This window comes from Homalodisca vitripennis, chromosome 8 (genome assembly GCF_021130785.1).
Source record: "Homalodisca vitripennis isolate AUS2020 chromosome 8, UT_GWSS_2.1, whole genome shotgun sequence".
Classification (NCBI taxonomy): domain Eukaryota; kingdom Metazoa; phylum Arthropoda; class Insecta; order Hemiptera; family Cicadellidae; genus Homalodisca; species Homalodisca vitripennis.
In genome coordinates this window covers 112,762,295-112,777,871 of record NC_060214.1, presented here as the reverse complement: position 1 = coordinate 112,777,871, position 15,577 = coordinate 112,762,295, and the positions used below count along the sequence as shown (strand labels likewise).

The following is a 15,577-nucleotide window of genomic DNA, read 5'->3' as shown; positions in this document are numbered from 1 at the left end:
AAATTTATGGAATACACTTTAAGTTCACTAACCTCCTTAAAGTAGATGAGTCCAGTTCAATGCTGTACCTATACCTCTCGTGGAAGGTTTCTATAATAAATAAAGTCCATGTGAATACCTTGGAGTAATATATTCCAATCCGTATTCTACTGTATCCTCCAAAAAATGCTTCAAAATTATTTTACTCGAAATTACAAATTGATTTAAAAACATTTTACTGTTTAGATACCTTGTGATCTCGGGTTGGTGAGCGAGTTGGGGATTTCTGCCGGGTTGTCTTGATTCTGTCATCTTGATCTTTCTTGACTATACGGATCTGAGCTCTGATCCTTCGCCGCTGCTCGTAACCCACTGCTTTTTCCATCTGCATCACAAAATTAGTAATATTAACTACTACAATTATTAAGTATCTGGTGGGCATTGATAAATTAACATTTTGTTGAACAATAACTCCACAGAGAAAACTAAGCACTGGGAATACAATAGACTTGGTGAACCTTGGATTTGTTAAATTTGTACCACCATCTTCTAAATGAATTTTACTATTGAATATCTACTTCCAAGCTATAGTTGTTGAAATTGTTTGTTAAATAACTTAATATATTTGTTACGGTTTGATTTATTCTTGTATTTTATCAGGTGTTACTGCTTATATATATTTTAAATCTGCCTAAGTAGTCAGATTTGTTAATCACTCTACTATTAATTATTTTCGTTTGATTTATTAAATTATTTATTTATTTATAATATCAAAACATTGTGAAACACGTTATTTATTTAAATTTAAGTCCACCCTCTGCCAAAAGATGACTGGATAGTCTTCCACACGTGCCTTCTGTAACACATGGAATTGTATTTTTCGTGAAATATTTGGAAAATACAGTTTTTCGTGAACTGTGAAATGAAGTGCGAATAATGGTAATGATTCTTCTTAAGATATCATTAAAAAAGTTTGGTTCTTTAGCATAGGACTTTGAAAATTTTACTTCAACAGAGGTCACAATAGGACTTCAGTGCAGTTCGAAGCAGTGTAAAAAAATTGAAATTTGTAAACTTCTTAGTTTACCTGAGTGATCCACAAAAATACTCACATGAAAATATATACCTCTATTAAAAGATGTGCTCTTTGAATCTACAAAAATATTTTCATAAGTTACATTCAGTATATTATAAAAGTTTATTGATTTTTGCAAATCTATACGCAACTCACCATTATTTCTAGCAGTGATAAATCTGTGACATCCTCGATTTCCTGCGTCTCCCCGGGGATACTCGGTCTCCGTGGAGTTCCTGCAGAGTTCGTGGACGATGTGCGGCGAAGAGTCACTCCGAACTTCCCTGCCTTGTTCAACTCCACAGGTTCTACCTCCTTGGGGGATACTCTCTCCGGCGATTTGGCCGATCGATCCGGGGAGGTTCTGGATGGTTTCCGCTGAGGACTGCGCTCGGGAGACAATGCAGGGGTCGAAGGTCTCCTATCTCTCACCGGAGATGTTGGAACCTTCTGCTCAGGCGTGTCTTTGAAGGGAGATTTTGAAATGTGGTCAGGGAAACACTTCTCTGTTATTGGAGCTCTTCTCTCAGGAGACTCTCTGGAAGGAGATGTCTTTCTCTCAGTAGTTTTTGTGAAAGAATCTTTCTTTTGAATTGTAGCGGTATGATGAGTTGTAGTATCTTCCTTGGTGAACGAAGTTCGGCGTTCTTTTACTGTTTTAGATACCGAAGTCTTTCTCTCTGGCGATTCTGATTTCAGAGAGGGCTTTCTATCTTTTGTAGGGCTTGGTGATGAAACCTTCCTTTCTGGAGAAACCCTTGAGGATTTCCTTTCGTTTTCAATAAAAGATGTTGTCTGTGAGGTTTTCCTGGGCGGTGATGGTCCCCTTATGTTTTCTTTATTTTGAATGCTCTCTGTTAAAGGTTTTCTGTCTTTATTCGGGCTGTAGGGCTTGGTTTCTTTACTGGGTGAAGTTTGTGCTTGAACCTTTCGCTCGAAAAACGCTCTTTTGGAGGAAACCTCTGCTGAGGCTGAAATAGTTTTTTCAAATGGTTTTGGCTTCGACACACTTTCAGGTCTTTTCCTATCGAAGGTCGGAGTCGGTTCCTTCCTAACAGATCTTGATGTTGGATCTGTTTTAGGGGTTTGTTCAGGGACCTTTACTGAAGCCACAGGTTCTCTCTTCGCTGAAGGAGTTTTTTCAACAGGTGCTGATTCTTTTTTCTCTGGTTTACTAGCTACTGGAGCTTCTCTTACAGGACTGGGGGACTTAGTCCTGCGTGGTATCACCTCATCCACATCTACTAGATTTTCTTCATACTGAATTGTCTCTACTTGTTCTTGTTGTTGGTAATCCATATGAATTGACCCCCGTCTCTGAACATGCTCTGGAGATTTTACTCTTGGGAATGTATCAGAATATACAGGTTTGGGAGCTGTTTGGCCCCTTCTAGCTTCAAAAATAGAAGGTCTGCTTAAAATATCAACTGGCTTGTTGTTGGGAGCTGGAACCGAGGTTTGATTTCTAGCTATTGTTTCAAACATAGCTTTGGCTTTCAGTACATTCTTGGGGCTATCAGCTGGAGCTTGAGGTTCAGGTTCTTCTCGCATTTGAGTCACCGTATGAGCTTTGCTAGTTTCGATAAAATGAGTCACCCTGTCGGCCACACTTACATTCAACTTGACCTCTTCCACTTCTGATTCTTCATCAAGATCAGTTACTTGTTCGAATTTAGGCTGTTTCTGTGAATAGTTTTCAATTTTTGGGGTGTGTTTTGGATCAAAGACTTCAACATCTTCTGGCTCACTGATAAGATCTGCGTACCTAGGTGCAGATCCTCCATCGTCACTCACTGTGCAAAAAGGCTGAGACCGATTTGAATAATCAGGACTGGATTCCCGAGACGATTTTGGATGTTGAACAATGACAGAGAGAAGTTGGTTCTCTTGGTTCGTTGTGGCAGTTAGTTTAGAGGCGTACTCTAATTCTTCATTGCGACGCATTTCTTCGAGTTCCTCAATATACTGTTGTTCCTGTTGATTAGGGGTGACAACAGATGGGACATTGTCCTCCTCGTCCTCAGATGTTGAAGACGGCGCGGAGTCGATTGGTTTCTTCTTCACTGGAACTACACGCTTAATTGTGGCTGACTTAGCGGTGGTGACGTTTCTGCTGGCTATTCCTGTCTCTGTCACTTGTTTGTTGTTAGTTACCTTTGTTGGCTGCAATGGTTTAGTGGTAGATATTTCAGATTTAGATGTTTGTCTCTTTTGGACTACATTCTTGTCATTTGTTGTTCTGATCAAATTTAAGCTTTCTGCTTTTTGAACTGTACTGTTAGTTTGCCTTTTGTTAGTTGTAGTCTTCAGAGAGACTGTCTTGGAGGAAGTTTGAGGAGATCCCTTAATTGGGCCCGAGGATGATCTGGTTGTGACAGGTTTTGAAGGTGTTTTTGTTGGCGTTAGTTGAGTGGTTGGCTTCTTTATCGTTACCATAAACTGTTGGGCAACTTTACGCTTGGAATCAACATTTATTGTTTTCTCAGTTATATGATGCTCGTTTTCGTCAGGAATATCATGATTTTGATTTACCACATCTTCATCATCCTCCGTTTCAGGAAAGAGTTCAGGGCGAGGTTCGTTTTCTATATCATTATCTGTAAACTCTAAATTAATTGTTTCGTCTTTAAACCCATGAACAGTGATTTCATCTTTTATCAATTGTTGAATAAACGCTTCAGATTTTACCTTATCTGAAATGATTGGCTCTGGACTTGATAAGGCAGAAGACCTGTCTGTTTCTTCCTGATTAGGCACGGGTTTGGATTTTGGAGTATTCGTTCGGCTTGCTACTCGTTTCGTTGTCGTTGTTATCATAGTTTTCTTGCCAGTTGGTGTACTTGTTTTCGTTGGTGTAATTTCTTTCGATGGTGTGCGTTTGTAAGTTGTTGCTTTGGACACTGTGCTTGAAGCGGTATGTCTCACTTGTGACGTAACTGTTGGCTTCTGTAAAGAAATAACTGCTGTAGTTGTAACAGTTTTTTTGGGAGCAACAGTTTTCTTAATGGGCTCTTTAGGCTTTTCTCCAATCCTCCTCACAGTTGTGGTACTCGAATACGTTCGTGTAGTCGTCTGTTTATCTAGGCTATTCTGTGAATCAGTTCTAGTACTCCTAAATACTGGATTTTGTCCTGGTTTAGTTTTGTTTGTGGATGCAGGTATTCTGGTGGTTGGCTTTGAACGTATCTCGATCTTCGTTTCCACAACTTTTCTAACAGCAGATTGGTCTGCTCTAGGGATGCTGGATCTTCTGGATGTTCGAGTGGGTTCCCTCTCTGGAGACTTGGGACCACTTGTTTTTCGTATTGGTTTGGGTTTATCTTGTTTTGTCGCAGAAGATCTCTCTGGACTCGAGCACGGAGATACACTTGGAGATGACAATTGTTCACGGGTTCTCTTATTAGGACTTCTTTGAGGAGATGGCGACTTGCTTTTATCAGGAGATGGGGATCTTCGCTCGGGTGACTGTTTCTTAGGAGAGGGTGATCTGGACTTCAAAGCATCCTTTGCTGGAGATGGTGAACGTTGAATGCTAGATCTTCTAGGTGACGAAGCATTGTATGAAGTATCCTGTTTGAGGGACGATCGTCTAGTAACTGTTACAGTTTTAGTTGATGATAGAGACTCTTTTTTGGGAGACGGCGATCGAGACTTTTCTCGTTTTGGTGATGGTGATCTAGCAGGCAAAGAGGGCTTCCTTGAGAATGTTTCTGTTTTTGTTGGAGAAACTGGTCTAACTTGTTCTTTCTGAGGAGACTGTGATCTCTGAGGAAAAGAAGATTTTCTGGCGGTTTTCGTTGGCGACTGAGGCCGGGAATTTTCATCTTTTATTGGAGATTTAGTTCTCTGAGAAGAGGGTGTTTTTGAAAATGATTCTTTTCTTACCGTAGTTGGTTCTTCTCTAGTTCGTTTTCCTGGTGAAGGTGTTCTAGCTTTTTGTGGTGAAGTAGGACGTCGATGAGTCTCTTTCTGCGATGGTGACTTTCTATCCGGTGATTCTTTCTTAGGTGAACTTGGTCTTTTTCGGTGCACATCCTTATTGTCAGATACTGCAATTTTCTTAGATTCTGTTATATCTACGTTAATGGTTGCCGTGTTTTTACGCGTATTCAAAACTTCCTCTGTGATAAACTTTTCTGTATGGTGGTTCACTGAAGTCATATCCGTTTCAGCAGTATTCGTGATTTGGATAGTATCAGAAGTAACTTCTGGACTGGTGCGAAATTGCTTTATTGGGGTGAACGCAGCTCTTTCAGGACTAGAATCAGGACTACTTTTTCGATTGCTATGTTTGATTTCTTTACCAACTGAGCCCTCTGAACTGTACTCTGGAGACTTGTCTCGAATATGGGGAGCAATTCCAGCTGGCATTTTAGTTTCTGTCATATTCACAGAGGTTGTAATAGTTGACTTTGAATCAGTCCTTGAGTCCTTTTCTGAGTATTCCAGTTGGAGTCGATGTTTTTCTTGTTGGAGATTTTTCAGGACTAGATGGTCGATATGAAGTTTCCGTGTTTTCTGTGTCTGTTGGTGTAGTATCCTTGTCAAAAGAATCCATTAGATTTCGCCTGACTACATCAGCCCTTTTGTATGTGGTAGATGTTTTCTTTTCATAAGTAACCTGAGACGCATCCGAATCGCTGGCAGATGAAGGCGAGTCTGATCTTTCTTTCTGCTTTCTTGTAGGACTGGTAGTAGGAGATGTTCCAGGCGTCGATGCTCTTGCCTTTGCCGCAGCTTTTGTTTGAGTTGTTGAAAACTTCCTTTTGTTCTTTATAGTAGACTCTTTTGAAGTTCCAGTTTGTCTGGCCACTTCAGACGTCTTACGACGAACATTACTCGACTTATCTACGGAATTGCTGCCAACACTAGTCCTCCTCTCTTTATCTGGGCTGGACCGTGGTGAATTTTTGGCCTTTCTTTCAGGGCTGCTTCTATCGAGAGATTGTCGAGAAAGAGACCTTGGTGTTCCAGGAGGGGTCTGTCTTAGGGACCTAGCAAACTTATCGTGCGTTGGGCTTACATCAACACTTATTTTCTTGGTGTAGTGCTCATTGTAGGTTGTAACATACTGCCCTTCAGTGCACTCCTTGGGGAGGTCCAAGTTGTCAGGATATTTGATGGGCGCAGCCCTACTTCCGGGGCTTGAGGGTGTCTTATCGTCTCTGTAGACGAATTCTCCGTCGTTGTTGGAGACAACGGTCCAGTTGACATCCCCCATCACACTGCGAGGACTAGCCGGAGTGTTGGTTCCCGTGTTCTGTGTGGACAAGAAAGAGTCCAACTTGTTGATCTCTGACATTATTTTCTGGTCAACAACGTTACTTCGATCTTCTATCTTCACCTCTTGATTAACTCTCCGTGATACATCATTGGTAACATAATCATCCACATTGGAAATAACTTCCGAAGTGTACGTTGAAGTACTGTCTCTTCTAGAGTCGTGGTCACCGAAGTAGTCTTCCCTTACGTCAAAACTGTTGTCTTGGACGTTTCTCAGATTGTTCCTAATCTCTTTATCGATGAAGGAAGTGGAGTCCTCTCTGTTATCAGTGGTGTACCTTACCTCGTTAGCGTCTGTCTTGTATTTGGAGTCCGATACATTCTTCACTCTACGGATAGTCGAAGTGTTCGCGTTGTCCTGGAAACTAGTGTTGGTGAAGTCCACGTCGTCACCGGACGTGATGGCTCTCATGTCGACATCCGAAGTAATCCTGCCAAAGTTGGAAGAGGATACCACCTGTCTACTGGACGAGCTTGTGGAGCTCGAAGTCTCCCACCGTGAGGATTTGAAGGTTGATGATCCTTCCTTGGATTCTGTCACTGAAGACTTGCTTTCCTGGTGTTCTTTAGAGGTGGAATACGAGTAAGCCTCTCCACCGTCGGTCTTGGTGTGTGACGCAGTAGCGATCTGAGCATCATGCTGCTCCCGATTTGTGTTACACTGGCCTCCTTCTACTTCTGTCGTCTGGGAGGACGTGAAGCCTCTCTCGTCTGCCTCCAGTTTGATCTGAGTCGCACCATCCTCACTATATCCTGTACCTGTCAACATGAAAACAATGCTATGTTAAATGTTGTTACATCAAGTTGCATGCACAGTATCTTAAAATCTCAAAGGAATATTTTTTATCAATACCTAGGAGAATTTGCTTTACATTTTTCTGTGTTACAGCATTAGTACGATTTGAAATATAATTGTGAGTAAATACAAATTATATTTACACTAAGACTCATAATTTCAATTATACTTTAAAAGACTTCTAATGTATATGTTTTTTTCGAATAGTGCTACAAAATAGTAATCATAAATTTTATATTAAGACACAGTTATGAATCTTTAGAGAAAAATTGTGGATAAAGAAGATTTTGTACTTTATAAACTATATCCATTCCACAGTATGGTGTTCAAATTTTGTGTAGAAACTCACCAAAGAATGTTTACCTATAAATTAAGTGATACATTTTCTTACAGCCTGGAATTTCTGGAAGAGGGTGGACAGAACTGCTTATAGCTAAAGATAATAACTAATGGAAGAAAAAGGCCAGGTCTAAAACCAAAATCACAGAGGCTTTCAAATGAACTTTCTTTTCCAAACAGTGGCTTATCCAATTTTTTGGCTTTAGAGGGAAACTCATCATCTCATACTTTATGCGGGCAGGAGGGATTCCAGTTCGAGCTCCTATTCAATATTTTTGAATATTACATATTACACGTATTTTGTGTTTGAAAAATGTCGGTGTTGAAGCCAAACTTATGTAACTAGCTGAATGAATTTTATTGACCAATTTTATGCTTTCTTCCATTAGTATACTTCTTGCCAGTACTCAATAATTTTAGGAAATTTACTAAATTAAAGGTGTCAAATATATAAATTTAATATAGTTGTAATTATAGTAGTCCAAGATTCTACATTCTACATAGTTGTAATTGTTAATATAGTTGTAAATCCGGAAATTTTTTTCCGAAACTGAACCGTACAATGGTTTAACATGACATTTTATTATGCAGTAGAGTTGTTGGATTGGTTGGTAAGACGCTCGTTATGTTCTGTTAGTCCTTCGATGTTCCATTGTAATGGGTTTATAATCTCCCAAGTTGGTAAAAATGCGGATCTGTCAAATACCCACCTGTGGATGACCTTTCGTAGACTTCCCGACGATCACCTTCGCCTCCCTGGGTGCTGTAGCTCGACTGTTGCACCGTGTTCCAGTAGTTGTTATCCCCTTGACGACGATGGATGTCCCTGGCAAGTGAATGATAGAATTAGACACTCTGTTCATGGCACACATCGTAACATTAAGGCTAAAGACAAAGTTTCAAATGTCTCAACGTGTCAAATTCTGGTAAATTTTAAATCTTTTCACCTCAGTCAAAAGGTTAGAGGTATAAAGTAGGTATAAATCATACTGGAAACGCCAAGAAAAGAAAAAGCCAGAGTTGTTTTAAAAATAGCTTGAATAAATGACAAAAGAGACTTAGATTACTGGCCCGAAGCTTTAACAAATAAATTCCTTTTCATAGATTTAACAAACTTAGAAGAAAGATGATTGGTTGCTTCAGCTAGTTATTATGAGGAAAAGGTTATGCTTCCTGATCTAGGATCCAATGACCCAGGTTTGATGAAAACCAGAGGGTGCAGTCAAAAGTGACATTGTTGCTCTTAGCCTTTTCTTAATTCTCCCAGAAGACCTCCACGAGAATTCTTGCAGGAGTTGATATAATAATTAGATAAATATTATTATAGGGATACGAGTGTATCGTGTGAGCTCGAGAATGCCTTTGAAGGGATATAGAATTACTCTATTGAGTAAATGAATTATTCTTTGATAATTCTAGTTGGCCTGTTGGATCCCTGATCAATCTCAATCGTAACTTCCTCATCGCTGGACTCTTTTCTGTCCATCAGTTATTTTGAACTTTCTTATCCAATAATTGTATAATAGTCTGAATAAGACAGGATAGTACCTTTTCCGTGCTTGTGACAGATCAAATTACGATATTCAAATGTTCGCGGGGAATTGGCAAACAGTTGAAGTGGAAAAACATATTGTGTTATCGAAGTTGTGCTTTGTTTAATTAATAGTAGAAAAATAAATAAACTTTACGTGGGAACAAGTTCAAATAACTAAAATGGGTCAAATACAAGTAAAATTCATGTTTCTTAAAAGTACTAAAAATATTTAGGCAAACAAGCTGATTTGGGGGGTTGAGAAAAATTGAGTGTTGAAGGGGCAATGGCCTCAGAAAGCACATGTTGTGAAAATTTTAAAAGAAAATTGATAGATAAATAATTACGGTGAATAGAAAAGACACAGATTGATAAATTATAGTGGACCTAATGGAGTTCCGTATTTATTAACAATGAATTAGATTAAATTAAAGCGTGAAGACGCTGATTTGAACGAGAGTGGAGGGGGCATTGTCCTAGATACTACGCCGCAATCTGGCATTCCTTCTTCTGGTGAGGAATCTCATGCGAAGCACACATAGGAGAGATGCTCCTTACAGTGACGTGTACAAATCGTTCGTTAAAAGTAAAAATTTACTAATGGGCGATGGGATATAGCGTTTAAATTTACATAAGAAAACAAAGCAAAATGAGTGAAATCATGTTATAAATTGTGTGCAAATAAATGTAAATGACAAAGTGAGTTTCTTGTCCTTAATATCTATTCCATCTGCCGAGATAATTGGTAAGTGTTAATATAAGTTATAACCAGGAAACATTAATAGACTCGCAAAATTTAAAACCTTTAAAAAAAAGTCTGAGATGAATTGAAAAAATCAGTGTAAAGACAAAGACGTACATTAAAATGCCATTCTTATACAATTTAAATTTTTATTAAATCAGTGACAATCCAGAAAGTACTGTGAACACTTGTAAACATACAATGAATCAATCACCTTTATCTTCAAAATTCAACACAGTCAGTTCTTTATCTACACAAGGATTTAGCCTACTCAGACCCTGAGATTATTTAAAGTGAACCAAAACATTTATTCCCACCTACATTGAATGACAATAATTTAGATCATGAACCACGACACCGACCCTAGTACATTCGACCTACCCACAGTATAGTAACCGGCCCACGACTCATCTTGTAACCAACGTGAAGCACTACACTTTAACTGAACCGGAGTATATGCCACAACCAATTCGAAATCTGAGCAGCATCACAGGCAAACTATCTATATATATAAAAATGAAACTGTTCGTGTGTAACAGCATCACTCACAAACGGCTGGACGGATTCGCCTAATTTTTTTTTTAATTTGTTCGTCTTGATCTGTAGAAGGTTATAGGATACTTTTTATCCCTTTCCCGATTCAGGATTCCGCCCCACTGGTTACAGAAATACCCGTAAGAAATGCATTGCAGCAAACATATGTTATTAAGTGAAAGAGTCTTTTCAAATTTTTAATCAGCTGTTCTTTGTAAACATATATAATGCGACAAAAAATTGTTGTTATTTTTATGTTTCTCGCACGGTCAATTATACGTCGCTTGCTCAAGAGTCGGAAACCCGAAGAACCTTTATATTTATGCTCCAAATAATACAACTAATAACGTTGTTTACCAAAACGCATTAAAATAAACAAAAAACTTTTATAATAGATTTTATGATATGCTACGATGTATTAGTAGAGCAATAAATTAATTGGAAAAACGTATAATAAAATTAGTATTTCTTTTCGATGCTTGATTGATGTAGCCCTCTCTACTGCCACGCGAGCGGAGCCGCGGGTTTAGGCTAGTACATTATAAAAACCGAAACTGTTCATGCTCTTACACCACTCCCTTGGGATATACACCACCAGCTAAGGCCTTAAGGCTGTTACCTCGTGGGGGACTCCGAGTCCCTGATCTCCTTGGACTTGAGGGACATGAAGCCTTGGTCTGAGATACTGTCTGCGTGTGTGGGAGCCGCGTGCTTGCGGCTGGCCATAGTCACTGATGTGTCACTGTCAGTGTAGAAGTCTCTGAGCCGTTGCTCCCGCAGCTTGTACATACGCTGCCGGATCTCCTTCTTCCTCCCGAAGTCGTCGGTCTGCTGCCACTGAAACCGAACAGAACATGGTCAATGTGACGGGAACGTGTGAATTTTGCAAGGTATTCAAGCATCTGTTGTCTGTATCTGTAGACTGCAGAAAATGTAATTCATGGGGGTGCCGATGCCCGAGCGGTCTAAGACGTTGGACTTTGAGTGAGTTAGAGATAGCACAGGTTCAAATCCTGTCCGTGACTGTACCACATTTTATCAGTACCATCGACCTTGTACTGTATCGACTCCCCCCTTATTCTGTTTGATGAGATCCTCGAGCAGCCAAGTGGCCCATGAGGCCGAACAGAATAAGGCTTAAAAGAGGCTTCTCCTTAGAAAAAATGATAAAAGCTCGAGAAGACCTTTGGTAGAGGTAATTGAACCACATCTTGTCCTCACAATCTGATTTTTATAACCAATTACTAGTTTAAAAAACATTCCAAAATATTATTTTTAATCCTATACCATTAAAAATATTTTAACGGCATATCACTAACTTAACAAAAAGCAATGCAAATAAATATTCTGGCACAGTATGGTACCCTTCATTAATATAAAACGTTTGATTCCGATTGTGATCACTTATTTTGACTGATTGAGAAGCATATTGATATGATTGCATACGCTCTTCCCGCGCTAATACCCAGGATGCTGAGAATCGGGTGCGAATATCTCTAGACGTAGACACTTTTTTTACATGAAGCCCCCCTTCAGGTTGGCTGTTGCGGAGACGATCTTGGCGCGATATAGAAGCGAGTAGTGACATCAATTGTTGCTCAAACTGTGGCTTCTACTTTAGTGTTTTTTTTTTTTTTTTTTTTTTTTTTTTTTATATAAATTCAGCTTCAAAACTGTGATACTTACATTAGATATTTTTGTTTGTTTTACCTTTTTGGCCTGTACATTACACAGGAATACATTATAGTTATAATTTTCATTCTATAATATGTATAAAATTATGGAGTTTCTAATGTGAAGAATGCATGAACTTTAAAATTAATGGTAGCAAACTTGTACGTTTTTTTCTTTCTTTTTTCCTCACATTGTAAAATGGTATATACCGTTGGAAATGAAATAAAATTAAATTAAAATTAATAATAATCTGAGATATTTTGCAACTGTTCAAATTGTTAGATTGTTCTAATAGTCCACATCTTCAATCTTCAAAATTTCTAACACAGTAATTCATCAACTTTTTACTCTGTTTTTACAATAGTTACTATAAATGAAACCCAGGTTAGTTGTATGATTTCCTTTAAATCTTACAGATCGGATGGTAAAGAACAACGAAGATAATTTTGTGTTTCAAATCTTCTCATTTATAAAGCAATTAGAATTCCAGCCGGTCAGATTCCGTTATATGCCCCCAACGCTTAAACCTTTTTCAATGAACTTAGAACGTTATAAAACGATGTAGTTGAGTAACAGAACTAACATTATGCCCCCAACGCAAATTTTTCATTTACGGATGATTATAATGAATTACAATTGTATTATATCGACCACACCCCTATATTTCTCCAAACACAAAAAATCAACAAAAACAAACACTACCAAACAAAACCTAAACGCTTTATTGAAAAAAAAACACACAAAAGTTGTTTTTATTCTTGATGACACTCCGCCACCCAAAATGCGAGTGCCTCCGGCCATCAGCGCGGGCTTCGGCAGTACCTTCCCGCGCTGATGTCAACGAAAGAAAAACATCCCTCGAGATAGTACCTATCAGTAAAATATCAAATTCTATAGGGGCTGATCAGAAATATAAATTGAATTGTAGTGGAAAGGCAATTATGTACCTTGCAAAAAACTTAGATAATCATGTGATGCCGCGCGGCCTGCCGTAATCGGGATTCTCGAGAAAGATAAGATACCAGCGACAACAATACCGACCGCAATACCTGGAAATGCTTGTTAATTGATGGAATTTTAGTTCTGTTACTCAACTACATCGTTTTATAACGTTCTAAGTTCATTGAAAAAAGTTTAAGCGTTGGGGGCATATAACGGAATTTGACCTTCCAGCCGATTTCATGTTCATAACTAGAACTAAATATTATTTGGAGGAGAGTCCATAGTTATATTGATACAAATGAATCAGCAAATTGGACATTTCATGTGCAACTCATAGACAGTGGTTCACAACACAAACCAGAATCTCTGTTGAAGTCTGAAGTGCAAACTTTGACAAGCAACAGGCGCACTCTTCAGGGATCAGTTACATTTGCTTCTAATTGACTTTACGTCGCCTCCGGATCCGGATGATTGAATGATTCCTCCCCCCCCTGTTGACCTTCGACCTCTGACAAGACCGAGTACCTTGGCCTCGATGGTCCAGACTCACTCCCGCCATATACGGTCCTCCCAGCACGGTGCGGCGCTCGCTCTGGTCCAAACAAGGTCGGCGAAGATTACCTTATAACGACAGTAGCGTATGCAGTGCCTTGGGGAGAAGGAGGGGGAGGTGCTACTAAACTGTATACCGCCCCACCCACAATTATATAAGGCCGAGGGAAGTAAAAAAGAATTTACGTAAATTTATGGTTTTATTTAATTTCTGTATGTACTTAATTCGTTAATTTAGAGTAAGAGCTCCAAAATATGATGTAACGAATTTGTAATTAAATTTATGATTTGTTCTGAATTTAAAACGAAATATCTGGATTACAAATAATAAAAAATCCAAGTTAATATGGCCCCGCACAGGTAAAACAATATGAGTCAGAAATTGAAGTTTAAAAAATAAATTAAAATCCATTTTTACAAATTTGAGAGGAAGTTGTCGTTCGTAAAATTATCATAACTTTACCTTTTGGCGTTTTAAACGTTGAATTTAAACGTCGAACGTTGTTTTAAATAACACCGGCCATACAGACACAAACATCGAAAGCAATCTTGAAATTTTACACACATGAAGAAAGTCACGTATTATCAACTTTAGAACATTTTGAAATTTAGAAAATTGCCAAAATTAATACTAATGTATTATTAAATGACAAAGATTTTCTAACAACGATTCTAACATTTATTATTCGATAGACTTTTAAACGATATACATTGATCACATATACAATTAAATACAAAAGTTTAGCCACCAAGGTAGTTAAAACATATGACAATTTGGTTTAAATTATTTATTTTCATAATTTACCTTAACCTAAAAGTACCTGATTCTTAGACTTTGAAATGTGCATTGTACAAAATAAAAAATATATAAAAAAGTTTTAAAAAGGTTTATTATTGTATATTTGAATTTGAATAAGATTGAAAATAAAATACATATTTTAGTTGTGTTATTTTGTGTCAGTCCGTGTTGTACCAATGATAAAATCTGTTGCAAATTGAAGCGTTGTGGATAAGCGCTTTCTAGCGGTTTACGCAGGAAACTTATAAATATATTACAGAAAACTACTAAACACATGTTATATTGAGTAAACTGCAACAAAAATAAAATCTCAACAATTTATATTTAATTCATAAATGAGGCAATTATTATAAGATTTAAATGCATTAAGGTCCATTCTATTCCCTGGAGAAAATATCCTAGTTTAACCGTATGCGATACAAACCCGACACAATTTTCCTCTATGCATTCATATTGACGTGACAACGTCTTAAATTAGGTTGCGGCTCGGAGTCACTCATGAAAAAGTGTAACGCCCGGTAACGTTACGATGCCCGTCCAGTGGGTCCGCCGCACGGGATCCTCACGGGATAAAGCAGATAACTGTGGGTCCGCCGCACGGGATAAAGCAGATAACTATGTTTATTCGTGAAAATGTGGAGTGCTTAGATTCGTCATTTACAACAACTACAACAATAAAGGTAAATAATTGTACACTGATATTTCATTATCGTAAACTATGATTGATTGATTAATTGTTAGATTGACACAAAAGTTGAGAAACTGAGTTTATAGGTTATGTCATACTATTGACAAATGTTGATAGTGTTAAGTAAATTATTAGTTTAAATCACTCTGCAATCAATCGTAATTCAGTCGATTGAGAAGAAACAGCGCGTATTGCTAGTCAAACATTTAAAATAACAAATTATAACCTCTAACCTGTCATAACAGTGCGACCAAACAAACGAACTAAACCGACCAATCACCACGCGCGGAGTTAGAATTTAACTGTGTTTAGCAAGAATTTCAAATTCCAATTTTAGTAAATGTTTTATTCAACTTTACCATTTACAATAACAAATTTTAATTAATTTCAAATTATGTACAATGTTTTAGTAAACAAAATATATTTCTATAGTTAAAATTTGTGCAATTCTTATTTTCATTCAATTCCTTGTTCCTATTGTGCAATTTAATAATATTCATATCAATAAATATTCTACCGAGAAAAAGACGTTGTCACGTAAAATCTTCGCCCGTAAAACCGACTTTACAGGCAACCATAATTTTATTGTGGTTATAATCTTGGAATTAAACAGATGTCAAAACAAAAACAGTTCTGCTAAAGC

General features: G+C 37.9%; 2 protein-coding genes across 6 annotated transcripts in view; both read right to left on the bottom strand.

The window, feature by feature from the left end:
• Window positions 1–5,440, bottom strand: part of LOC124367913 (serine/arginine repetitive matrix protein 2-like) — a 163,910-nt gene extending 158,470 nt beyond the window's left edge. For all 4 annotated transcript variants that reach the window (XM_046825112.1, XM_046825113.1, XM_046825114.1 and 1 more), the window contains exons 1-2: window positions 1,211–5,440; window positions 230–364 (exon numbers count right to left, since the gene is read on the bottom strand). In XM_046825112.1, coding sequence (XP_046681068.1) covers window positions 230–364; window positions 1,211–5,440 — 4,365 coding nt within the window. The remainder of the gene's footprint in view (window positions 1–229; window positions 365–1,210) is intronic.
• A 31-nt stretch (window positions 5,441–5,471) lies between these two features.
• Window positions 5,472–15,577, bottom strand: part of LOC124367914 — a 114,833-nt gene continuing 104,727 nt past the window's right edge. For both annotated transcript variants that reach the window (XM_046825117.1, XM_046825118.1), the window contains 3 exons: window positions 10,899–11,116; window positions 8,183–8,298; window positions 5,472–7,096 (listed from right to left, as the gene is read on the bottom strand). In XM_046825117.1, the coding sequence (XP_046681073.1) occupies window positions 5,472–7,096; window positions 8,183–8,298; window positions 10,899–11,116 (1,959 nt within the window). The remainder of the gene's footprint in view (window positions 7,097–8,182; window positions 8,299–10,898; window positions 11,117–15,577) is intronic.